This window comes from Vombatus ursinus, unplaced genomic scaffold (assembly GCF_900497805.2).
Source record: "Vombatus ursinus unplaced genomic scaffold, bare-nosed wombat genome assembly UNPS02014812.1, whole genome shotgun sequence".
NCBI classification, from domain to species: Eukaryota; Metazoa; Chordata; class Mammalia; order Diprotodontia; family Vombatidae; genus Vombatus; species Vombatus ursinus.
The window spans coordinates 82,106,284-82,133,638 of record NW_020954590.1 but is presented as its reverse complement, the minus strand read 5'-3'; the positions used below and the strand labels follow the sequence as shown (position 1 = coordinate 82,133,638).

Here is a 27,355-nt window from a genome sequence, read left to right as displayed (position 1 = left end):
CTTTCCTGAACACTCATATACCTACCAACTACACTAAACCATCTCTTACCACTGACAAATTAGATTTTCCTAATGCAAGGCTGCGGTTATCACTCAAAAGTCTTTAATAGCTCCTTACTGACTAAATCCAGACACTTTTTGGAACTCTCCTGAATATACTGCAATTTGGCTTTTGATCTCATCACTCAACTAAAACTTTTGAGAGAACACTCCAGTGGGAAGTCATTTAAAAAGAAGCTCCCTATGTAAAATCTGAATAAAGCTTTGTTATTTAAAAAAATATGCCAACATCAAATAAGAATGAAAGGCAGCATAGTGTTGTGGATAGAGTGCTGGACTTGAAGTCAAGAGGATGTAGGCTGAAATCCAATCTTTGATACTTAGAAGCTATGTGACCCTGTGCAAGTCACTTTCTCTGGGCCTCAGTTTACTAATCTGTAAAATGAGGGGACTAGACTCAATGACTTCTAAGGTCCCTTACAGCCCTAAATCTAAAATCCTATGAAAGGATCAAGATCAGAAACTATGATATATAATTTTAAAAGTGCCAACTTGACCTATTCAAGGAAAGAGGGATAAGGGATGGAAGGAAATGGATGAAGAATAATATACACAATTATCACTATTTCCTAAAGAAGTCTGGGTGACCTAAAGCAAATGTCACAAAGAAGTGGCCAAAAAAGCCTAAAATCACCTCAGTATCTTATCTACATGCAAAATACAAGAAGACAGCAGCAAAGGGCAACACTAGTTTTAAAATATAATCTTGGCTGCAAAACTGTACAAAGCATGGTGGTGTAAGATTTTGAGTAGTGTCACCCTATAATCAAGCTAACAGCAGTGGGGAGGAAAAGAGTTTGTAGAAAGTTTGTCATGAGATCCAATTAAACCAGGTCATCCCCAAAAAACATTTTAGAAAGAAACAAACCTTAAAATCATCAAAATTTCCAAAACAGTGAAAAAACCAAAGAAGAGTTAAGATATTATGAAAAGAAGTTGTGGAATAACAGAAGGCAACATATAAAGAGAGAGATTTAAGAATCATTAAGAGTTCTTGGAAACCATGACCAAACAATTATAACAACAAAAATAAAGTTTTCAATTTTATTTTTAAAACTATTTAACTTTTTTTAATCAGACAAAATCTGCCTTCTTACCCCCCCACCTTAATCCCTCCCTCTCACCCAATTAAGAAAAAAGGAAAAAGAAAAATTGTTACAAACATGTATTGTCAATTAAAACTAATTTCCACATTTGTCATGTCCAAAACTCAGTTTGTCTCATTCTGTATTCTAAATTCTTCTTCATCCTTCTATTATGAGGTGAGTAGCATGTTTCATTATTAGTCCTCTGGAATATTGGTGTATCATTATACAGATGAGAACTCAGCACAACAGTATTCCATTACCTTTACATGCCATAACTTGCTCATCAATCCTCTAATTTATAGTCACCCTCTAAGACTCCCATTTTTTTGCCACCTAAAAAAGAGCTATAAATATTTCTATGTCTCCTAAAGTTTTGCTTAAGATCAATCCCTCCCTTAATCTATCCTCCATCTAATTCCCCATCTCCCCTTCTCCCCTGTTGAGGGGAATGTATTTCTGTCCACAAGTGTGTTTGTGTGTGTGTGTATTCTTCCTTCTGACCAGCTCACAAGAGAATAAAGCTCAAATGTCAGTGGCTCCTCCCATTCCCTACCTCCTAGTTTTGTATAGTTGTCTACTTGTGAAAGGCTCTTTATGTGGGTTAATTTTCCCTAACTTTTTCCATTCCAATTTTCAGGGAGTTTGATGCTTGAGTAAGGTTTTGTACCTCCTGTTCCATGCTGCTAATTCCCTTCCCAATTTTTTTCGCCATAGCTCTAATTCTTTTCCAATGTTTTAAAATGCACTCATTCCATTTATAAAAACACTCATATATTTTAAACTCTTGCTTCATTTCTTCTAGGAATTCTAGCTGAGTTTGTGATCAAGCTGTGTTTTTCTGTGAGGCTTTGCTTGTAGAGATTTTGAAGTCATCGTCTTCTTCTATATTTGTATTTTGAGTGTCCTTGCCACTGTTAAGAGCTCATTATGGTGGAATTTTTTTTTTAACTCTTCTTCCAGTCTACTTCCTAACTTCAGACTTGGATGTTAGGACTAGGTTCTGTCATGCTTCTGGAGAGAAGGTTTTGGCTGGTTCTACTGCTGCTCTCTTGAGGGACTGAATTTGTGCTATTCCAAGATCTGAGGGACAGTCTGGGGATGTGCAAACTTTCAAAGCTTCCAAAGTCTCTGATCCAGGGCAAAGTCTAATTGCTACCTTTAAACCCCATCTGAGCTCTGCAAATTCTCGATCTGGGTCTGAATCTGTGCAACAGTAGATTGCTGCTGAATTCTTGTCTTTATCAGTTAGCTGGAAAGGTCTGTTAATTGAAGAGAGGCAGAACTGTAGGTTCCTCTTTGATTTGGGATTGCCCTAGTTATTCTTCTGCAGGTTGGGCTGGATGATGAAGGTGAGATCCTGCTCCGTGACTGGGGTCTGAGCTACACCACTGTTAGCTTCTGAAATTCCTACTTCCTTTTATTAGAGGCAGTTGGTGGTGTAGTGGATAGAGCATTGGGCCTGAGTTCAAATCTGGTTCAGACATTTTCTAGCTGTGTGACCCTGGGCAAGTCATTTAACCTCTGGTTGTCTCAACCGTAAAATTGGAATAAAAATTGAAACCACCCTGCAGGATTGTGAGGATCAAATGAGATATTTATAAAAATGTACTTGGCACAGCCTGTACTCAGGTTGGGTCTGTAATTTCCTCTTGACCTGAAGCACAACCTGACCCAGTTCCCAGTCACTGCTGACCTCCCTGCCTGTCTCCCTATATTAAGCTGAGCTGGACAAAGGACTCGATTTAATTTTTTTTCTGGATTTCCCCATTAGGATTCAGTCCAACACATTTTCTAAATCTGTTTGCAGGAGATGGGAGAGCTAAATGAACAGTTTCCTACTATCTTTGCTCTGCCCTCCAAAGATGTAATTTTTAAAGAAATCTTAAAAGGAAAACTGCCTAGATCTATTCAAACCACAGGGCAAAATGAAAATAAAAAGAACCCACTGTTCACCTCCAAGGAGGAAAAATTTAAAACATCCAGCAATGTTATTACCAATATCCAGAGTGCTTCCAGAACAAAGGAAAAAGTACTATAAGCAACCACAAATAAAAGAAATAATTCAAGTTACCAACAAACCAAGTCAGGACCATAAAAGGTTATGATGCAACTACATAAGGATCCAAAAGACTGAAGATAAGCTTTACAACCAAAAATAACTTAACCTGCTATATTGAGTAAAATCTGGGGGGGGGGTGTCTGGGGGGAGGAAAGACACTTTAATTTTCAGGAATTCCAAAAGAAAACACTGAGATGAGCAGAAACTGTGAAATACAAATCCAGAAGTCAAAAGAAACCTTGGAAGATAAGTACATTTGAGCAACTGAAAGACACTAAATGATGATGATCTGCTTCCATTCTGATAGAGGAAAAAAGATAATTATTCCTTCAGAAGCTCATTGTCTTCAAGGGTCATGGATGGAGTTACATAATCCTCTTTTGAGGATTTTAAGACAGAAAAGGGAGGGAAAGAGGCATACACCAAATAAACAAATAGAAACTTTTAAAAATAAAAGAAAAACAATTAAAAAACTACTAAATTGATAAATTAAGTGCTGGGTTTAAGCAAAATAAACTATTAGTTAATTTGACTTTTTTAAGGAGGGGAAAATCAAATTACCAATAGAAAGAATAAACAGCAAATGAAGAGGAAGGAAATTAATAAAAAATTATTTTGCTCAATTATATGCCAATAAAACTGATAACTTAAATAAACAAAACTTTATAAAACCAGCAAATACTCATATTATCAATATAAGAAGCAAAATTTACACAAATCAAACCCAGAAAAAGAAAATGACCAAGTCATAAATAAACTGCCAAAGAATAATACAAAACAGGTCCAGAGTGAATTCTATTAAACATTCAAAAAATAACTACATCCAATATTACATAAACTCTGAAAAAATTGGCAAAGAGAAAACCCTACCAAATTCCTTCTAAAAAAAAAAAAATATGGTCCTGACTCCTAAATCAGGGAGAGATAATTCAGAGAAAAAGAACTACAGACCAGTATCCCTGATTATCAACGTAAAAACATTGAATAAAATATTAGCGAAGGGGATACAGTAACATGTTAAAAATATTAAACACTATGCCCAAGTTGGATTTATACCAGAAGTATATCATTACTCAATATTAGGAAAACTATAAACAAGATAGTCCCTATGCTTATGAATAACCAAAACAACTAAGAATCATATTGATAGTGTATCAAGATAAATAGAAAAGGCAAAATAAAATCATAGGAATGAATGGACCTTTCATCAAATATCTAGAAGCAAGAACTAGCATTATCTTTAATAGAGAACTACTAGAGGGATTTTCAATAAAATAAGGGTTTCTTGAAGTGAGGAGGTCCATTATCACAACTATTATTTGATGTAATGATGGAAATGCTAGCTATAGCAACAAGAAAAGAAAAAGAAATTGAGGCAAAGAAGAAACAAAATTATTGTGTAGATAGAGCAAAGGACTTAAAACTTCAGGGAGACTTGAATTCAAATCCTGCCTTAAGATATTTGCTACATGTGTGACTTGACTGCTGCTTGCCTCAGTTTCCTCATCTGTAAAGTGGGAATAATAATAGCACCTACCTCCTAGGGTTGTTGTAAGGATAAGATGATACTTGTAAAATGCTTTGCAAGTTTTAAAGCGCTATATAAATGTTAGCTATTATTCTAGTTACATTTGCAGATGGTATGATGATCTACATAAAGAACCCAAGAGACAACTTAAAAAAAAAGTGAAAACACTAACTTCAGCAAAATAGCCATATATAACATAAGCTGAGAGCCCAACATAAAAATGATTTTTGCACTCATATTGTGTATGTATTCTTATTTGCTTATCACTTCCAGCAGAATGTAATCTCAAGAAAAGAGAGTTTCCCTTTCTGACTTTGTGTCTTCAAAGCCTGGTATAAGGGTCAACAAACTATGGATGGAGAGTCAAATCCAAGGAGAGCTAAGAATTTTTTTTTTTTGCATTTTTAGAAGCAATAAAAGTTTTGTATAAAAACATGAAAGACATTCTTAGCTGTCCTGGGTACTCAAACAGGCAAAGGCAGTAGCTGGCTGACCCCTGCCCTAGAACAATGCCTGGCACACAGAAGGCAATTATTCCAAACCACCTATGCTTACCCATTCTGTGCTACTCTTATCCATGTCTTTTATAAGTTCAACAAAGGGGGTTCACCCAACCTGATGCATATTCTCCAATAATATCTTATCACTTACCAATAGGCAGCCAAGTGGCACAGTGCATAGAGCAGGCTTGGAGTCAGGAAGACCCAAGTTCAAATGTAGTTCAAATTATTTTATGATCCTAGGCAAGTCACTTACTTGCCTCCCTTTCCTCATTTGTAAAATGGGGATAGTACTTACTCACCTACTGCCCTATGGGTTGTTTTGAGGATCAAATGAGATAATAATTGTAAAGTGCTCAGTACAGTGTCTGGCACATAGTAGGTGCTACATAAATGCTAGCTATTACTATTATTCTACACAGATAACCTTATAATCAACAAAATTTTATTTGCAACAATAACTTTATCAAAGTGACAGTATATAAAATAAACCGACATAAATAATCATCTTTTCTACATATTGCCAATAAAACCCAGAAAGAAAAGACAGAAACTCCATTCAAAATAGCTACTATTTACACAACATTTAGGGGTCTACCAAGAAACAGACATAACCCTATTCTTAAACATACCTCAAACAAGTAGAAAGACATTATACTATCTAAATTAACTTTTTTATTCAGTGATACACCAAAAATTTAGATAGAAAAAAATGACTAAAAAAAAGTCTGAAAAAATAAAAGATTTTTTTTCTGGAAAAAAACAAACAAAACAAAAAAGGGGCTTCTTTTCTGGACTCATTTCATATAATTTAAATTGATTCACTCTACATTCCAAACTGGACTATTTTCCTTTACCTGACAATCCACTTCTTGCTTCTAGGCTTTTCTGTAGGGCAGTTTCCCATATCTGGAATGTAGTCACTCCTTAGGAAGTAAGCCAACAAAAATGCATGGAGTTGGGGCAGCTAGGTGGTGCAGTAGACAGAGCACCTGGCTCCGGAGTCAGGAGCATGTGAGTTCAAATCCGGCCTCAGACACAGAACACTTACTAGCTGTGACTCACAAGTCATTAACCCCAATTGCCTCGCCGGAAAAAAAAAAGTGCATGGAGTTAGGAGATAGATATCTTGTGAGAGGAACAACAACGGAAGTTGGTGTCATTGAATCATAAATTACATGAAGAGGAGTAATGTATTTTGAAGACTAGAAAGGTAGAAGGAGTCCAGGTTCTGAAGGGCTTTAAAACCCAAAAAGAAGATACTGTATTTGATGCTGGAGGTGAGAGGGAGTCAAATGAGTTTACTGAATAGGGTGGGAGACATGGCCAGATTTGTGCTTTAGGAAGATCAGTTTGACATCTGACTGAAGGACAGTCTGGGGTGGAGAAAGACATGAGGCAGGGAGACCAATCAGAAAGCTATTGTTATAATCCAGGCTTAAAGTGATGAGGGCCTGCACCAAGGTGATAGCAGTGTCAAAGAAGAGAAGCGGGTATGTATGAGAGAGAAAGTTTTGTCCTGAACGGTAATAGGAAAGTTAGGAAGGGGGAAAAAAGAATTCACAGGCGAAAGAAAATGAATTCAGTTTTGGACACACTGAGTTTAAGATGTCTATGAGACATCCAGTTCAAGATGTCCAATAGGTATGGGAAACTGTAAAGTCAGGAGAGAGGGGTAAGAGCTAGACAAACAGATCTAACAATCATCTGTATAGAGATGATAGTTGAAATTATTTTAACATAGCTATTATGTTCTTTCCTCTGCCTTCAAGCTTTTTTTGCTCCTGGCTAAATATTCTCAGTTCCTTCAGTCAGTTAATCAATAATCACTCATTCAATAATTATGACTAGTCATTTGTTAAGTGCCTACAATGTGTTTTCAATTTTATTTGCTAAGTTTTTAATCCTCAAAATGCTTCAGGTAAACCATAGATAGCTCGGACCCCATTGGGGCAGTTAGTGACACCCAGCTTTCCCACTCTCCATCACCAAAACAATCTGTTTGGAATATCTCTTAGCATTAGCCTGATACTCATTCTTCTCTCTCCAAAGATTAGGTCTCAGAATTAAGTGCTGAGGTCAGAACTATGATGACTTGATCTTTTTCTTTTTCAGATATGTATACAATTGTGTCTTTTAAAGTATTCACACATTTAATTATAGAAAACAAATGGAATTTAAAGTAGAGCAGGAACTTTTACATGAACCCCTGATTTATTTCTTTGTAAGTAGGCTTTTATCTTGGTTTGTATCAGAGGTTCACTTGTGGGACTATTTCCATGTTTTGAATCTAGGAATGATACAGATAATAGTGGTATCAGAAGAAGATTTGGACTTGTGAATGTTTGCTCCAATTTTGAAATAGTTATAAAAAGTGTAGCCTCCCTCAAAATTCACAGCCCAGGAAATATTTACTATCTGTTAACATGCTATATCCTAACTTGCCACCAGCAAGTTAGGAATCCTTGAGAAGAATGTTTTTCATTTTTACCTATGTATCCTTAGCCTATCACACAATTTAAATTTAAAAAAAAAATAAATAAATCTCATATCACAAACTTGACATCTTCTGAACTCACACTATTCAACTGAATTATGTGAAGTTCCTCATGATATACCTTCATCTTGTGAGTTTAGATAATGTAAAGTCTTATATTTGAATTAAAAAAGTTAACTTTGCAAAGGACAAAATTGAAAGATATCTAGAATGTAGTTCAACTGAAAAAAAGATATGGGAGTTTTTAGTGAACTAAAAGTATAATAAGTCAAGGGTGTTATATACCAGCCCCTAAAAAACAAATCTTTTCTTACACTGCATGAGATGAGGCACAGTGCCTAGAAGCAGGGAATTGACAGTCCTTGCTGTACTCTTAAGGTCAAATCTGACATACTGTATTCACATCTGAGCATCACATGTTAGGAAAAACTTTGCTGAAAAGAATCCAGGAGAGCAACCAGGAAGTTAGGAACATCAAGATCAACTCCCTCATTTTACAAATGAGAAACTGAGGCCAAGAGACTGACTTGTCAACAATCCTGCAAAGGCAGGATTTAAATCTAGGTCTTAAGGATGTTTAGCCTGAAGATGAGCAGATACAGGAAATGTAATAGCTTTCTTCAAGTATTTGAAGAGCTGCCAGAGGAAGTCACATTGGGTTTATTTTGCTTGGCCCCAGAAAGGAGAAATAGGAGCTATAATTAGTTAGAAGCTGCAGAGAGGGAAGATTTTTGGCTTCCCCAAAATATAGCTTTACAAAAGCAAAATGGACAGCAGTGTTGGGTGGGGGAAGGTGGGAAGGAGTCTTCATGCAAAGCCAGGTAAAAAATACCTTTCCTTAAATAAACATCTCGTCTTGTAAAACATTTAGGGTAACAAGTGTTCAATCTTTTAGTACAGCACATTTAATACTTTGTACCTGCAGTAGCACTTAAAAGCATTTATGATTCAATTTTTTCCATAGAAACCTACCCAATTTCACACATCTTAGAATTATACTAATAATTATAATAATAATAATATGGATCCTTTGCCCCAACAACACTCTACATATCCTTTAAATGATTACAAACACCTTCTCGTCCCTTCAGTTTTATTTAAACTATGAATTTATCAAACTTACCAATAGTAAGGTCATGTACTGGCTGAAACCTCTTGTCTGTAAACTGCAGCAATAAACATGATTTTCCAACACCTGAAATAAATGTACACACATCTTTTAATTACTGTTGGCATATGTTACTAAGAAACAGGAAAAAAAGTAAAAGGAATAACTAAGGTATGATCCACTAAATAATATGGAGCTTTATAAAGCATCATATTTATTTTAAAGTTCTCTTAAAAATCTAAAGGACTATATACCAAAATATTCATAGCAGTATACTTGTGGTAGTAACTGGAAACAAAGTAGTCTTTCATTGATTGGGGAACAGCTTAACAAATTTTGGCACATAAAGCACTATAAGAAATAGCAAAAATGAGAAATCATGATGAACCTCAGAAGGCATCATGAAACATACCTAGAAGAAAAACATGAGAACAAAGTATACAATGACTACACTAATCTTAATGAAAACATTAACCAGGAGTGGAAGGCTGATTAAATGTAACGATCAGTCAGTCAAGTAGCATTTATTAGACATCTACTACGTGCCAGACACTGATCAACCTTGAAAACAGTTATTTGAATGGATGTGGAGAATATGATTCAATGGGTTTTGTTAAAATGTTCTTTCTCAAAAGAACAAAGGACAGAAAGAAATTGTGGGGGGGGAGGGGTTGAGAGGGATTAAGGGGAAATTACTACAACACACAAAAAAAAAATCCTGTAACACTTTTTTGTTACTGTTTTAAGTTGGGAGGAGGGAACCAAGACAAGGAGGGAGCAAGACCTGAGGGAATGATTACTCAGAATACTTTTGAGTCATGTCCTAGGTACCCCTACACAAATAGGGATTCTTTTTGTGATGGTATACTAATAGCATTCACACCACATCGAGGTTGAATAGGGAAAAATGGAGCTAAAGGAAAACAAGATGCAAAACTTTTATATGTCACTCCCAACCCCCTTCAAAAAACCCCAAAACCCAACCTGTGAGGCTACGAGTGCTGGTGATTTTTCTTTTGGATGCTAATTCTACTCCTTCCCTTCTGAGTGGTTCCAAAAGATTCTGAAGTACCCCACTGCCATATCCTGCATTTTTTCTTCTTTTTTCCCTTCCATAGCCCTCCAATTCCAAAAATAATGGTAGTCAGAATTGGAATATGGGATAGAACTAAATGAAAATCTTATTTCACTTTCCTCAGCATCAGTACGAACTTTGAATCCTTCACACTCTTCCTGATTTTAAATTATATATTCATCAATGCCAGTAACCTTGGTCTAAGATACAATTATTTTTGGACTTAGACAGGGTATAACTATCTCCCCATTCATTTATTATTTCTGTTCTGAGCCAGGCAGAGAGAGATTGAATGGGAGTCCTGAAGATTGAGGGTCAAATTAAGGCTCTTACACTTACTAGTCCAGGTAAATCACTAAACCTATATTGTTTCAGGTAACTCCTTAGGATTTATCTACTTAAATTAGGGGTTAGCAAATGTTGACAACAATGGACCAGATAATAAGTATTTTAGGCTCTACAAGCCAAAAGGCAATATCAAGGATACCATACAGGTACTTACATCACAATAGAGAAAATAAACCTCCAGAAGTTTTCTATTGACAAAATTCAAGATAAAATAACTGAGTAAAGAAAAAAATTAATACAGGTTTACTAGTGAGAAAGATGGACTTCTTTTTTAGAGGATAACATTTCACTTAAGTGAGTTCAAAGTTAGTGTTCCCTATCATCAAAATCAACTACAAATGTTTATCTCTTAACGCTAATCTGTAATGATATTTTAAGTATTTAATCTTTGAAAATGTCTTTTCATAGACAGAAGTGTACATCTGATATACTGATATCAATCCACAAATATATGATTTTAATTAAGCATATCCATCACTTGAAAGGCATTTATAGAATTCTATTAGATTCTTCTCTTGATAGCTGTCTTTAGCATAACATTTTGCAATGCAAATTAATCCACTTCCAAATGAAATTTAGTTGAAAGTTTGTCATTTGCACAGTTAAATGGATTTTGAAAAACGAAAATTACTTTTGCACTTACATTGAGGTCCGAAAACTGCTGCTGAATAGTAGTCTGAGCTCAAAAAATCTCTTACAAATTTGTGTGGGAATGGAAATCTTGCTAGGAAGTGAATGCAAGGATGATGGCATTCTCAAATGGCTGAAGAGAAAATAAGAACTATGTGGCAAAAGGAATAAAGCACTGACCTTGAAGTCATGAAGAAAGGAGTTTAAGCTCTACAGCAGACAATTATGAGCTCAATGATGCTGAGCAAGTCACTTAACTTCCCAGTCTCAAGCTTCTCTAAAATCTATGGTAGCTTCCAGCTCTAAATCTATGATCCTACAAAGTTATATCAAATTGGGAAGTTCCACCTTTGCTTAGCAGAGACCCATACTACCTTCTTTACTGAGAAAATACAAGCCATCAGTCATGAAGATGCCTCTTCTACACCTCAGTATCCTTTTATAGTACCCCTTTTTTTTCCTTTGCTACAGTCACTAATGATCACAGCTAGCACTTTACAAACATCATCTCATTTTATCCTCAAAACAATCCTAGAAGATGGGTGCTATTACGATCCTCATTTTACATATGAGGAAACTAATGCTTAGAGAGATTAATCAACTTGCCCAGAGTCACACACTTAGGAAGTGTCTAAGGATAGATTTGAATTCAGGTCTTCTTCTAGGTCCAGTGTTCTATTCAATATACCACCCAACTAATGAAAAGATGATTCTTCTCCTAGGTGACTGAATACAACATTAAGAAGAAAGACTGAAAATGTGGGGAGAAAGTAAAACAGTTGTAAAGGAGAGAAGGATGGATATAAGCAAAACGGTTCTGTGGATTTTTTGGTTCTGAGTGACTAGTGAATTCCCTACAGCAGCTGTTTCAAACCTTCTCTCTTTCAGCTTCCTTTATCAAGTCTGTTCTATACTCCTAATATTTTACTTTGACACTTAAAGCTAAAAGCCCACATATCTGATTTTTAAAAAATATATCTTGAGGAATATATTACCAAAGAGGTGGAATGGGACTGCCATATGTACATAACCTGAAAAGATGTAGGACAGAAGAAACAATTCTTAAAAGGTGCCAATCTATAAATCCTGGGGAGAAGGGGGAGAGAGGTATAACATTTGATACAAGAATATTCAACTGTTATTTATAGATGCTAAATAAACTTATTCTTATTTAGATATGCTAAAATTCTTCCAGATGGAAGGGGAGAAAAACAAGCATTTATTAAGTGCCTATTACCAGTCATTGACTTATCTTTTCCTCACTATTAACTCTGGAAGTATAGGCCTCATTTTACAGCAGAAGAAACTGAGGCAAACAGTTAAATGACTTGTCCAGGGACATAACTAAGGCAAAATATAAACTTAGTTATTCCTGATTCCAGGCCCACTGCTCTATCCACTGAGCCACCTAGATGTCTAATGTTCAGTGATAAAATATTATTGCAAAATATGCTTTTTAGAGTTACAAGGGAACTTAAGAGGTCAATGAGTTCAGCAGTTCTCAAACATTTTTGTCTTAGGTCCCATTTACATTCTTTAAAATTACTGAGGACTCTACAAGGATCTAAGACATCTCCAAAGGCCTCATGATGAAAAATGCTATCCACATACAAATAAAGAACTATGGAGTTTGAATGCAGATGGAAGCATACTATTTGCTACATTTTTTCTTCTGCTGTGTTTTGTTTCCTTTTTCTGGTGGTTCCTCCTATTGATTCTAATTCTTACTTACAACATCATTAATGTGAAAATATGTTTAATAGGTACGTGTATGTATAGCCTATATCAGATTGCACATCTTCTTGGGGAGGGAAGTGCGGAGGAGAAAAATTTAAAACTTCAAAGCTTATGGAAGTGATGGTTGATAATTCAAAATAAATTAATAAAAAAACTAAAAAAAATTACTGAGGACTCAGTTGAGCTTTAATGTGGAATTATATCAAGGGATATGCTGGATCAATTTAAACTGGTTTTTTCAGTATGAGCATTTATACCATGGAAATCAGCAAACCCTATTTTGTTGATTTGATTAGATCTCAGAATGGAGAAAATGCAGATTAAATATTAAGTATTTTTTCCTGGACAGTCAATTGTTAAACATTTACCAGTACACCTCGTTGTATCTATCAATATTTACCGCATCATTATCTGCTTCTGCATATAAACTATTGTGATGTATTTTTTTTGGTTGAAATATACGTAAAACTGGGATAATAAGAGCAATTGCAAAGCACTTAGCACAGTGCCTGGCACACAGTAAATGCTATATAAATGTTAGCTATTATCATTATTATTATTATTACTGTATGAAGAAAATTCAGCCTCATACTTATATGTAATCAGAAATGGAAGGAATATTTTAATAGACATGGTCTTAGAATTATTATTAAAGTAGTTTTGACCTCATGGACTCCCTAAAAGGGTCTCAGAAACTCCCAGGGGGAAACTATGTATTTTTGAGAACCTCAGATCTGGTCACACCCAGTCATTTTACAAAAGAAAAAAGGGTGTGGACTACATCAGAAGTGTCAAACTCTTCACTTTCCACTGACAGCTAAGCCAGGTGTAAACTCCTCCCAAGATAAGTTAATTACCTGAAATCATCATACAGTTTAACCCCAGGTAATGATACTCAACACTTCCCCAACTCCTTCAAGTTTATTTTACAAAATAAAGATAAAATACAACATAGATAATGTTAATTTGTAATGTTCTAACAGGGTAGACATCCATTAGCTATTTGAATATGAGACCACCAGACGAGATGACTAGTCTGACTAGTTCTCTTTGTACCTCTGACAGATACTCCCGAGAATGAATCAGTAGCAAAAATAATCAGGAAATTTAAACTATCTATGGCTGCTCTGCGCCTCCTGCTTGTCACACATAAAGCCTTATTCTCAACTTTACATCTTTTCTCATCTTTAATCTGCTGCCAAAAAAGTTTATTAATTATATCCTTCAAAGAAGGAGCACGGTATAGTGGATAGTCAGTTTCCAGGTAAATAAGACATCATCTAGGCTGAGTAATCCCTCTGCAAGTCACTCAACCTTTCAATGTTCCAGGCTCCCAGATTTATACTGCAGAGCAGACACAGTAGCAGTGGTAGAGAGTTTCTAATACCAGTGAAATCACAGGTTCACTCCTCCAGTCTCACGCCCTCAGCATTTTCTTGTGCCACAATTACATATCTAGTTCAGGTAATAGTTGCCCCGAACCTAGGCTTAGCAACATCTCACTGGCCTCTCTCCTTACTTCTCTCCAGAGAACTAAAATATAACCACCTGGCCCTCATCTTCTTCTGCTGAGGGACATGGATGACTTAGGAAGTATTCAACAATGTCAATGAGTATCTTTTAAGATTATTTTAAAAAGTCATCTGGTCATACAGAACAAATAATGAAATATACACTTCCTTCCTCTCGGTAGGGAGGTGGGGAAATAATGGGAGTAGAATGTTTTGTACACTGTCAGATAGTTATTTTACTGCTTATTTTCTGTTTTCCTTTGTTGCAAGGGAGGGTTCAGTGGAAACAAGGGGAACATAACAGGAGATAATCATGCACAAAAAAGATTGAATAAATCTTAAAAAAAAAAAAAAAAAGCAAAAAGGATGCCAAAGGTACTTTTTTTGTGGGGAGGGGGAGTATATAGGAGGTAAGAAGGAAGATGGGAATAGCCAGTATGGTGGATATGATATGATAATTATTATTATTGTTATGAACGATCAACAACTCACATGTATTGTAAACCTTAAACTGCTTTCCTCAACACACATCCATGATACAAGTAGTATAGAAAGAGATATTACAAAAATTGAATCAAGAATGAGAACTCAATATTCCAAAAAATCTGGAAATCACTATTGTAGTGAGTATATACACACAAAAAAATCAACACTAAATAAAAATATATAGTGAATAATTGAAGCTATTTGATCCTGACCTATTTAAATAAGATGTTAATACTGGAAAATGGGAAATGAACAAAAGAGGTTATCATTGCAGGCAGTTACTACTAGGTAAGTTTATGTAAACCTTAGTTTCCTCACCTGTAAAATAACTTAAGTCCCTAGCAACTTTCAAATTCTATGACCTTGGTAATTTTCAGGGTTACTGAGTCAATATTGGAAATCTTTGAAAACTTATGGACAGGGGCAAGTAGGTGGTGCAGTGGATAGAGCACTAGGCCTGGAGTCAGGAGGACCTGAGTCCAAATCCAGTCTCAGACCAGATACTTGACACTTACTAGCTGTGTGACCCTGGGCAAGTCACTTAGCCCCAACTGCCTCACACACACACACACAAAAAAAAAAAAAGAAAAAAGAAAAGAAAGAGCAGAACCAGGAGAACATTGTACACAGTAACTAATATTGATAAACTTAACTCTTCTCAGGAATACAAGGATCTAAGACATCTCCAAAGGCTCCATGCTCGAAAATGCTATCCACATCCAAAGAAAGAGCATACTTGGGGCAGCTAGGTGGCCCAGTAGATAGAGCAGCGGCCCTGGATTCAGGAGGTGCTATCCACATCCAAAGAAAGAACTATGGAGTTTCAATGCAGATCAAAGCATACTATTTGCTATTTTTTTTTCTTCTGCTGTGTTTTGTTTCCTCTTTCTGGTGGTTCCTCCTATTGGTTCTAATTTTTACTTACAACATCACTAATGTGAAAATGTTTAATAGGAATATGTATGTATAGCCTATATCAGATTGCGCACCGTCTTGGGAAGGGAGGTGGGGAGGGAGAGGGAGAAAAATTTAAAACTCAAAAGCTTATGGAAGTGATTGTTGATAATTCAAAATATATTAATTAAAAATTAAAAAAAAAAAAGAAAACTTATGAACAATGGAAAAGATGACATAGGACTAAAGGGGCAAAGATTTCCCCAGTTTTCAAAAAAGAGAAAGTGGACAGGATATCAATTGCTCACACAATTCTCTAATATTATTGAAGGGAAAGTCTGTGAATCAGTCAGTCAAAAAGCATTTATTAAGAACCTACTATTTACTAAGCACTGTGCTAAATGCTGGAGATACAAAGAAAGACAAAAGATAGCCCTTGGTTTCAAAGAGCTCACAGTATAATGGGGGAGAGGGAACAGGAAAAAATTTACATACAAACAAGATCTATAGAGGATAAATTGGATATAACCATAGAGGGAAGGCACTTGCCTTAAGGAAGGGTTAGGAAAGGTTTGCAGAAGATGGAATTCTAGCTGGAATTTGAAGGAAGCCAGGAGGCAGAGAATAGGAGGGATGGGGAAAAAGTGGAAAATGTCCCTCTGGAGGAATATCTTGAGTGAGGAAAAGCAGGGAGCATCATTGGACTGCCAAGTACATGGAGGGCTGGGGTGAGAAGTGAGGGGAAGAGGAAGTAAGGTATAAGAAAACTGGAAATATAGGAAGGGGCCAGGTTATGAAGGGCTTTGAATTCCAAACAAAGATTTCATATTTGATCCTATAGAGAACAGGAGTCACTGGAGAGTACTGAATGAATAGGGTGAGGGGAGGTTCAGAGTAACATGGTCAAGACCTGAACTTTAGGAAGATTAATTTGACAACTGAGTGAAGGATGTACTAAGAGTGGGAAGAGACTTAAAGCAGAGTGATAACAGAATCATAGACTTAGATTTGGAAAGGACCTTAAAAGTCATATAATTCAACCCCCTCATTTTACAGATCAGGAAAGTGATACCCAAGAAAAATAAAGTGGCTTGCCCAAGATCACATGGGTAGTATATGGCAGAATAAGATTCAAATTCAAGCCCAATACTCCAAATTACATTCTTGGGAAATTTTTGAAAGGTTAACTGATTCCCTTAAGTGTGAATTTTTTAGAAGGAAAAAAAGAATGTTGATTAAAATATGAGGCAAGTTTGCTAAACTGGAATTTGATGGAATCTATCCTTAACACAAAAAGAATTTTATTATGAAAATTCCAAAATTGTCTGGTATACAAGCACAATAGCATGAAACAGTTATATATATGCCCTAAGGTTTTACACATCAAACTTAAAAGATAACAATTTGCTTTGCCAAATGTTGAAGTTTAATAAGTAAGCACAAATGCAAAGAAAATTCCATTATAAGTAACTTGAGAGCTTACAAATTGTTGTGTTGAAGGAAATTTAACTTAAAAAAAAAAAAGGCAAAATGTCACATTCCTGGTATTTATGCCCTGAAGATGAAAAAAGCTAATGCCAGTTTGTTGTGAACACCCAGGAGGCGAAAGAGGGAAGCACTACATACTATCATATAAATTTATTTTTCTAAATTTTTGTATCTTTATGTAAGTAGATTTTTCTGGTGAAAGCTGGGGTTAGTGCATTTGAGGGAAGTGGAATATGGGATCTGAAGATTAAATGTCACTCAGAATCATGTAATGTTAGCTGTTTGAAGGCACTTTAGACATTATCTGAAATAATCTCCTAAAAAAGTAATTCCTTCTACAACAACTCTGACATATAATTGTTAGCTCCCCCGGTAGAATCAAAAAGATTTGAAAAACTCAGAGATACCTTAGCTTATTTTGGGGAGACCATAAGGATAGACACCAGAACACATTCTTTATACAAAATTACCTATTGTGGGAAATTATTATGGTTGAATCAATAAAGCCCTGATATTATATGCAATATACCAGTACAGAGAAATGCATTTCTTTTATAATGCAATAAAATGTGTCTATATCAGCAACAACAAATTAGTTTGCTAGTGTCATTAAGTCCATTCATATTTCATAAAATAGCACACCATACAGGTCAGGTAACTAATCTAAAGTCATGCAAATTGAAAACATGTAAGATGATTTAAACTGTCCCCTATATGTTCCCTTACATAGCAGGCAATTAATATATTTTCACCCTAACATTTTACTCTTTTTTAGAGGTGAATGGGTTGAGATTATGTGGCTCAGTCTCATCTCTATATAGTTCCTGCCATATGCTGAAAGGAAACTTCCTACACTGGACAAATACTGAGCTGTTTATTTTTCAAACTGTACTCATGGCATAATTTCATACCCAAATCTGCTGTAATATGCTCTAATCAAGCTTATTCTTAACTTTCCAACATTACTTACTATAAGAAACAAACCCCAAACCCTTTTATAGCTAACTAGTATGAAGAATTAAAAGTCAAAAAATCTATTTCAACCATTATCCAGACTATATTAACATTAACCACGGGATCAACGTTGACATTAGCTCAATAGTCTAAAGTGCTAATTTCCCAAAGTATCATGCGTGGCTGATTTGAAGGTTGGCTAATTAGGACATAAGAGCACAGCAAATGTACAAAGACTGAGAATTCAAATTAAGAATATTTTTTAAAATCCCCAAATCACTACCAAATTATGCTTTTAAAACAATATACCATTTAGAAAACTGGAAAGATATCTTAAGTAGTATTAAAAACTGACATCAAAAAGGCAAGCTGGTGATAAATTTACCATCCAGTAGCCAATGTACCAAAGATAAAACATAATAAAAGAGTACTTTACACATAATCTATGATATAGTTTGCCACAACGCTGTGAACCATTTGGACAAGCGTGGGATACCTAACATTTAAGATGACATGTAATGAGATGAGTAATGGATGAATGGTGAATTACCATGCATAACTTATCTTACTGAACTTATAACTATAATCATCTTTACTACTTTATAAACTGTTCATATAAATCCATATAGAAAACTGAAAGTGGACAGACTTCCTGTTCTACCGAACAGATAGAAGTTGGAATGGGGGAAGCAAGTACACAACATGGGTCAGAGAAGAAAATAACAAAAATTTTCTTTTCTTTTTAAAGACTGAGTCTCCCTAAATCTCTCAGGCTACAGATGCAGCTATCACTCAAAAGCTTGATTCCATCACTGACTGGCATGGAAGCTTTAACCTGTTTCTGACCTAGGCCAATTCATCCCTCCTTACGCAGTCTGGTGGCTTGCCCACTCTCAACATACTGATGATGCTGGACTTAATATAGACATCAAATCACTGACTTTTGCCTTACTGTAGCTCAGAACTCCCAAGCTTAAGCAATTCACCAGCCTCTGCCTCCCTGTTAGCAGGGATTACAAACATGTGCCACCACACCCAACAATAATGTGAATTTCCAATGTATAAAACAGAATATCTTTGAAAATGTTCTAGTTGGTCTTACTGGATTATCTCTTTGAGAATATATGAATTACAAAGAACAGGTCAGAGCTCTAAATGGGAAAAAACTTATTTTCCAATGAGTATAGATTTAACTATACATCTTGGAATTCTGTGGATTGAAAATGTAAAATTATTAAAGGGTAGTTATTTGACTGACCCAACCCTATCAAGCTACTCCATAAATTTTAGAAAAGAGAACCTGTGAGAAGTAAGAAGGGTTTGGCTAATTCCAAACACCGGATTCATTTTTATATATAACAGAAAAAGACACCTTTTGCAAGGATAACAGTTACACATGTGGCTTCATTATTTTATCCACATGTAATCTATCTACTCCTCCTCCAACTATCATTACCATGATCAATAAAAATTTATTAAGTATCTAGTATATGCCAAACATGGAGCTAATGAGAATATAAAAACAGAAGTGAAAACAGTCCCTGTCCACAAGTTCACATTTTACTGGAAGAGATAAAACACATACAAAGCAGATATAGCTAGGTTCCCCAAACGAATCCTGTGAGACAGTGACATTATTAACTTGCATTATTCAAAGTTATATGTAAAATAGATATGGTGGTATTTGTAAAAACTGGGGAAATCTTTGACCCTTTAGTCATAACAGATAAGTGGTTCCTGCCTGATGGAAATATGCAATGAAAAAATTTTAAGTAAGTTTTTATCTGTTTATTAATGTAATATAAAAGCAAAGGATAAGAAAAATTTATATTTGATTCAAATGTATTAGAGTAATAGAAGAGTTATAGAAAGCAAAATTTTTAGAACTACTGATTGTACCTGAAGTTAAATCTACATTGACTGACGATATGTATCTACAAACCTGCATGCTTTGATTTAGGGTCAGTATTCACAATTTTTTGTTCCCCAACTTCTACAGCTCAAAAGATATAGTCATATTCTTTTAGAGCAAATGCCTTCATTTGCATATTACTATTACATAATGACTTTTTCAAATACTTACTCTTGATCTAAATGATTATCATCAGTTGATTCTTCTGAGTGCAAACATAGCAATTCCCAGACATCTTTATTTTTCAGTTTATCAAAACCAAGCTTTCTTCCCATGCTTGTTATTCCTTTTTTAAACAGTCTGGTTTTGTGAGAAACCTTCAATGTACTATGTGGCAAAATACGACTCCAAACTGTGCTCATACTGCTTGTTAGATGTAGCATGGAGAATATTTTTGAAGGAATCTTTATGTTATAAATTTTCCAGAAGTGAGTTAAAGAAATTGCATCCCTGTCTACAGTTTTAGTAACTATCTATTCAAAAGATGGTTTTGTTTTTTAAAGACAGTAGACCTTCCATGTTGCACTGATACCTTAATTCATGTGCTGCAATAAGGAGGTATTTTGTGACCAAAAAAAAATTACTTTTATGTTCGTGTACAATGAACTGTGTGTAGTTGGATGGCTTGGGGCATTATCTTAAGTTAGTAATGCTTTACGTGAAATATTTTTGCACTCACAATATTTTTCAATGAAAATCTGTCTTCAAAAATAGCTTTTGGAGCTAGGATGGCCTGAGTTCAAGTCCTACCTTTGACACACACTGACTGTGTAACCCTGGGCAAGTTACTTAATCTCAGTGCCCTGGGAAAGTCACCCATGCTTTTTTATTTGACTATAACTCAAACAATTAAAGGTTTTAGCTTCTCAGAGAACAAGAATTTCAAGTCAAATAAACAAGCATTGGTTTTAATTTTAAATTCCCTTTTGCATTACCTCCCAATAAAAGTGTTAGGCAATCTTTAAACACTTAAATCTAAATTGATTTTTTCTTTCTTAGCAATGTAAATTCTGAAGGCATCCCTTACCAGAATAAGCTTGTTTCATCCATGTTAAAAACTTGTAGACCAATGACTCCAGGCTCTTTGACCACTTTCTTCAAAATATCAGCACATTTAGCTTGCAGGTCCTCATCTGCACTGGCTATAACTCCGCTAATTTTTTTCTCTTTTTTTTCTCCCACTTAATAGTGTTTTATTTTTTCCCCCAATTACATGCAAGGATAGTTTTCAACATTCACTTTTACAAGATTTTGAGTTCCAAAAATTTTTTCTCCCTCCCTCCTCTCCATGGCGCAATCTGATATAGGTTATACACGTACACATTTCCACACTAGTCATGTTGTTAAAGAAGAATCAGAACAAAAGAGAAAAACCCTGAGAAAGAAGAAAAAAGAGAAAATAGAATGCTTTGATCTGCATTCAGATCCCATAGTTCCTTCTCTGGATGTGAACAGCACTTTCCATCACGAGTCCCTTGGTATCATCTTAGATCACTGCATTGTTAATTTTAACATTACACAATTGAACCCTATTTTTAAAGTGACAGAACCAACACTTGCAGTATTTTTCACTATCCACTTCATTTCAATTTTTTCATTGCCTTAAATAAACTTGAAGCTTTTGTTTGAATAGTTGCTCTAAGAGGAATGCAGTGTTTGTTTGCGATCTATGATCCATTCAGCTAAAAGACATCCCATTTTTATCACTGTAACACTATCTACTGGACATTTCAAACTGGATATCCTGTAGCCATGTCCAAAAAGAAGCTCATTGTCTTTCCCACCAAGGTAATACATAGTATGCACTTAATAAATGCACACTGATTTCAAACTAGAGTGTAATAAGCTATACAGGTTCTTTATACCTGTATGGGGGAGGATCCTGAATTATTTCTGAAATTAGTATAGTTTCTTATGGTCCATCATCCTTCACATATTAGGAGAGAGTGGATGGCAGATAGTTCTTCCAAATAGCTTTTGAAACTCCTGCTCTAAGTCAGAGGTAGTTTGAATATCAAATTACTTAGCCTAATAGGTCTGGCCAGCCTACAGCAGACCAGATACCAAGATTCACATCCCATCCAGCAACCTAGGCCATCTTTTCATCTGCCTTGCAGGTGAGAGGATTGTGCTCTCCCACATCTTGCCCTGGGCCCAGATATCAAATCAATCCTACAACTGCCAGGTCAAAGTCAGCTGACTGCCCAAAGGATCAACTCTTCATCACAGTGATTACTCAGATGTAATCCTTACTGGGCCAACACTACCCTATACAACTTATCTTCCCTTAGCTCCTTAAAGTAAAGCACTATTTCATTTTTCACCTTCTTAACCTCAGTACTAGAGTACCTGGCTCTTAGTAAGACATTAATAAATAATGCCTTCTGGTTGACTGAACGTAACAAAAATACCCCCCTACCTCCCCACCCAAGACAAAACAAAACAGAAAAGGGGGGGGAAGGAGCAGCATTTTAAAAACTTCATTTTAGTTTCAATTAGAAATATTATGAATAAATATTTCTCTAGGCTAAAATTCACTTCCAGACTTATCCTCTGCTGCTTTGCGGGGGGGGGGGGGGGGGGGGGGGAAGAAAAGGGGAGGAAAGGGACACACAAAACACCCTTCTTAAAGAAATGGATTAAAGTGGAGGTGACCAAACTTAAAACTCTGAATACTTTTCGTCCACTTAAGTTATTGCTGACTGATGTATTGACCCATCTGACAGCACTCTCCTCTTTCCCCATATTAGATTATGGTTCAACATTCTCCATTCAGAAAGGATTTTCCATATTGATCATAGGAAGGAGATTCTTTCAAACCTTGAGGGGAGTGGTTAAGGAAGGAATGGAATAGTGACTATTGTTAAGTGACTTCTGAATTATGTTAGCAGAGTATAGTACTGACTTTTTTTCTTTGACATCCTAATAAAATATATTCAGGTGTGGAAATCTAGGAACCAGAAAGGCGAAACATGGTATGAAATATTTGAAAGGGCATCAATGAAAGTAGAAACAAGAAATGATTTTGTACCACAAAACCCCTGGACAGGAAGAAGAATTGGATGAGTCTAAGCAGATGAAAAACATGGAGCTGGAGCACCCTCAGTCAAAAACACAGCTGATAACACTAAGTTGTGTTAATTATACTTTCATCCTTCAGAAGGTGGAAGAAGTAAAAAAAGAAACTACTATTCTGGACCTGATTCTGACTAACAATGAAGAACTGGAAACAGAAATAATAGAAACAATAAGAACCTCAGGTGCATGTGGCCAACCTCTCCACTATAGAGTTTGCAATAAAGAAGAAGGCCAAACAATCTGTAATGCCCTCTAGTTTATGGGGGAAAACGGATTTCAAAGGGTTCTGAGAAAGGACAGATAGGACTCAATGGCCTGCATAAAGGGACCAATGTGGATAACACAGGAAAATAAATGACAAAGAAAAATTCAGATTTAAAAAAAAAAAGACATGTTTCAAGCAACCAATTAAAAAGACATCAAATAACAGTATAATGTATAAAACAATCTTGATTTACAAAAGACTTACATTCTGGGAGACAAGACTTCAAAGCACAGAAAGCTAAATGCTGGGGATACAAAGAAAGGCAGAAACAATTTCTGCCCTCAAAGAACTTACAATCTAATGGATTGTAAATTCAAAAAACTGTGAAAACAAGATATACACAGAATTTACAACATGCAAATAACTATGTAAAAATAAGATATACACAGAATAAACTGGAAATATTAAGAGGGAAGACTCTAGCATTAAGGGGGATCTAGAAGGGCTTCTTGTAGAGGATGGCATTTTAGTTGAGATTTGAAGAAAGCCAGGGAAGCCAGGAAGTAAAAAGGGAGAGAGTTCCAGACATGGAGGACAGCCAGTGAAAATGCATGAAATACAGATATGGAGCGTCTCGTGTGAGGAACAGCAATAAACAGTAAGCATTTATTAAGTACTTACTATGTTCTAGGCACTGTGCTAAGTACTGGGGATACACAAAGATGATGAAAACAAAAGCAAGTAACTAAGGACAGATTCAAAAGAGCAGCATAGTCCGTAAGAACTCTGTCAGGAATATTTAATTCTATGTTGAGCTGAAGTAGGCTACGGATGCTAAAGACAACAAAAACAGGCTTTTTTGTTTGTCTGTTTTTATACCTACACTGAGGGCAAGAAGGGTGTTAAACAAGAGAAAGGCCATTGCAGAGTGGACAAAGTGATAGAAAAACTGAAACATGCAATTCTTATTTTGCTTGTTTTTTCTTCCAAAAAGAATGATCTTCAGACTAGGAATGCTAAAATAAAAACAGCTTTAGAGTAGAAACTCAAGATGAAAGAGGAAATGATCATACATCTAGGTGCTCTCAATGAATTCAAAACACTAGACCCGGATGAATTACATCCTAGGGTGCTAAACAAATCTGGTAGATACGAATTCTGAGCTATTAAGATCTCTGAAAGATGTTGGAAAACAGGAAAGGTGCCACAGTACTAGAAAAGGTAAATGCTGGTCCAATAAAAAAAAAAGTATATAAGCACATGCGCTTGGCTTATTCCTGGCAAAATTACAGAATGTAATTATTAAAAGGATGTGTGTTAGCAGTTAAGTGAATCCATGCAATACCACAACTATGTCTATAGCTCCCAAAAGATCACAAAAAGAGGAAAAGGAACGTATGTACAAAAAATATATTTCTAGCAGCTATTTTTGCATAAGCAAAGACCTGGAAACTGAGGGGGTGCCATCAATTGTGGAATGACTGAACAAATGATATATGAATATGATGGAATACTATTGTGCTGTGAGAACTGAGGAAGGTCAGGGTAGCTAGGTAGAACTAATTGGGACAGAGATTCTTCTTGACAAAATGTAACATGCCATAATCCCTATTTTTTATAAGACTTTTTACAGCCATGCATAAAAAAAGAAGCAAAGACAAATAATGAAGCAGGAAGAACACATGAACACCCCCCCCCCCAAGGCTAGAACAGTCCTTTAAGAGTAGTGTCAGGAATGCTGAAAGCACATAATTCATTGAAGCTAACATGAAGACTAGAAACAAAAGTAAGGCAAAGAGAAGTACTGGAAGAAGCACGGTACAGTGGTAGGAACACTGCAACTGTTGTCACATATAAGTATTACTTGTGTGACCTTATGCAAGCCACTTTACCCTCCAAACCTCTATTTCCTGATCCTTAAAATGAAGGGATTGGACCTCTAAGGCCCCTTCCCAATTTAAATCTATGACCCTAGGATCAAAGATTAGAACTACAGCTCATGACGGTGAATGATTCTATTATTGGCACATAGTAAGCTCTTAATAATGTTTATTGGATTGGATAATGAACAAAGGCAAGAAGGTAAGGGTAAGTAATTCCCGTTTTGCTTCTTTTCCCCCAAGAACAGTGACATTTGGATTGGAAGAGACAGAGCAAAAAAGTTAAATAGGGGACTGCTAACCAAGTTGAGGGAGACAGTAAGACAGTACCTAGAAGCTTGATGAGTTCTAGTCATCAGAGACAGATAAACTACTTCCCAGAGCACTGAAAGAACTGAAATGATTGTTCACTTCTAGTAAGTGACCTTCGAAAGCTCAAGAGGTATGGAAGTACTGCTGAACTGGAGAAAGACAAATGCCAATTTTCCCCCAAAGGGAAGCAAACAGAACCTGTAAACTATTGGCTGGTGTGCTTGGCTTTGAATCCTGCAAAATTCCAGAATGTGTAAGTAAAGGATTGGGTTAGTGATCAGTAAAAAGAAGTGGTAAAATACAGAGAAGCACAGAGAAATCTATTGAACTGATGAGTGAAGTGAGCAGAGCCAAGAAAACAACACACAGTAACTACAACAGCACAAACTGAAAGAACCACAAGCCAAAAACATCAAAAGTCAATGTAACAAAATTATAAAGAATAAGCAGGATTCAAGAGAAGAGATATGAAAAGCCACCCCCAACTCACCCTTCATGGAGGGGGGAGATTCCCGGGTATTACAGGATGCATATGTTTTCAGAAATTTATCAGTTGTACTGATTATTTTTTTCCTCTCTGAAAAATATTATTTGTCATATGGAATGACTTTCTGAGAGAAGGGAGGTGGAGGGCTACCTGGGATAATTATGGTGATATAAGAAACAGAAACTATCAATAAAAACTTATTTTTTAAAAGTGGTAATAACAAAGAAAGAATATGGATTCTTCAAGACCAGTTCTAGTCAGACTAACCTCATTTCCCTTTTTTTTTCTGGGGGACTAAACTGGAAGAGATTAGAATATTGTAGATAAAGTTTGCCTATATTTTAGAAAAAGATATTTGAAAATCTCTCATGCTATTCCCATCGAAAAATGTGGATTAGATGATAATCCATTTAGACAAACCTGAATGGCTGAACCCAAAGGGTAGAATGTAATAACAAAATGAAAGTCTCCCATGCAATTTGTAGTAATTTGGATAAAAGCATAGAATGCATTTGGATGCAAGTATAGGCAGAATACTTTTTATGTCATCTGTAACAAAAAAAAAAAAAGAAAGAAAAAAACTTTTTTATGGAATACTTTGCTTATATTATCTCATCTAATCCTCAAGAAGTAGGACCAGGCTGTGAGGCAGGAAGAAAGTGTTATTCTCTTATAACACAGGGAGAAACCAAGGCTGAGGTGAAATGACTTGTCTAAAGTCAAACAGTAAACGGAGAGCCTCAACATTAGCACAGTTCTCCGGACCCTATTCCCAAATGTTCTTTCCAAAACTTGATTCTACCTGACTAGCATATAAACCCACTTCAGAAAAGAAAAAGAAGAAAAGTAAGTGTTGCTTTGTGCATTTTTTCCCCTTTCTAACTGTTCTGGTGGTAGGGGAATAATTTTAAATCTATGTAACATACAATTTTTAGAAGTAACAAACAAAACAAAAAACCCCATGGTGATAGCATGACAGAGTGGCACCTGGAGACTCCTCCAGATCTTTAAGCAAACAGCCTACCCTAGTTCTGAATGATTTAGGCATATTCACCAGCCCCAAAACCAAAACCAATACTGCTTCCAGCTCTAGGATTCTACAACCTTACCAACATATCTCAAACTAAGATGAAAAATCCACCAACTAGTTGTACCAAGTAATAAATAACAAAGCCTCTTTGAGGCGCGGCTCTTTGATAAAGGAGAATTCAACTCACCTTATGAAAAGTGTTCTGCTTTCTAGCAATGATAAATGTATGTAAAAATAAAGACTACTGTAATCTAGCATCTGAAGCAAATGTAGCATCTGGTGCTTTAAATCTAAACATATCTTTTTTTGCCCTCATGTTTTAAAAATACCATAAATAATCTTCCAGAGACAAAAATACTTAAAGCACTATGAAACAGCATAGATAATTTTATACAATGAATTCTGGCTAAGTTACTGGACAGTGATAGACATGAAAAAAGGCATCAATAAAATATATATTTAAAAAGCACAGAAAAAAACAAAAATAC

At 35.7% G+C, this 27,355-nt stretch overlaps 1 protein-coding gene across 1 annotated transcript in view; it reads right to left on the bottom strand.

Moving 5' to 3' along the window:
* The window catches only part of LOC114054147 (ras-related protein Rab-2A), a 108,602-nt gene that overhangs the window by 70,784 nt on the left and 10,463 nt on the right, over nucleotides 1–27,355 (bottom strand). The window contains exon 2 of the mRNA XM_027877290.1: nucleotides 8,856–8,927. Coding sequence (XP_027733091.1) covers nucleotides 8,856–8,927 — 72 coding nt within the window. The remainder of the gene's footprint in view (nucleotides 1–8,855; nucleotides 8,928–27,355) is intronic.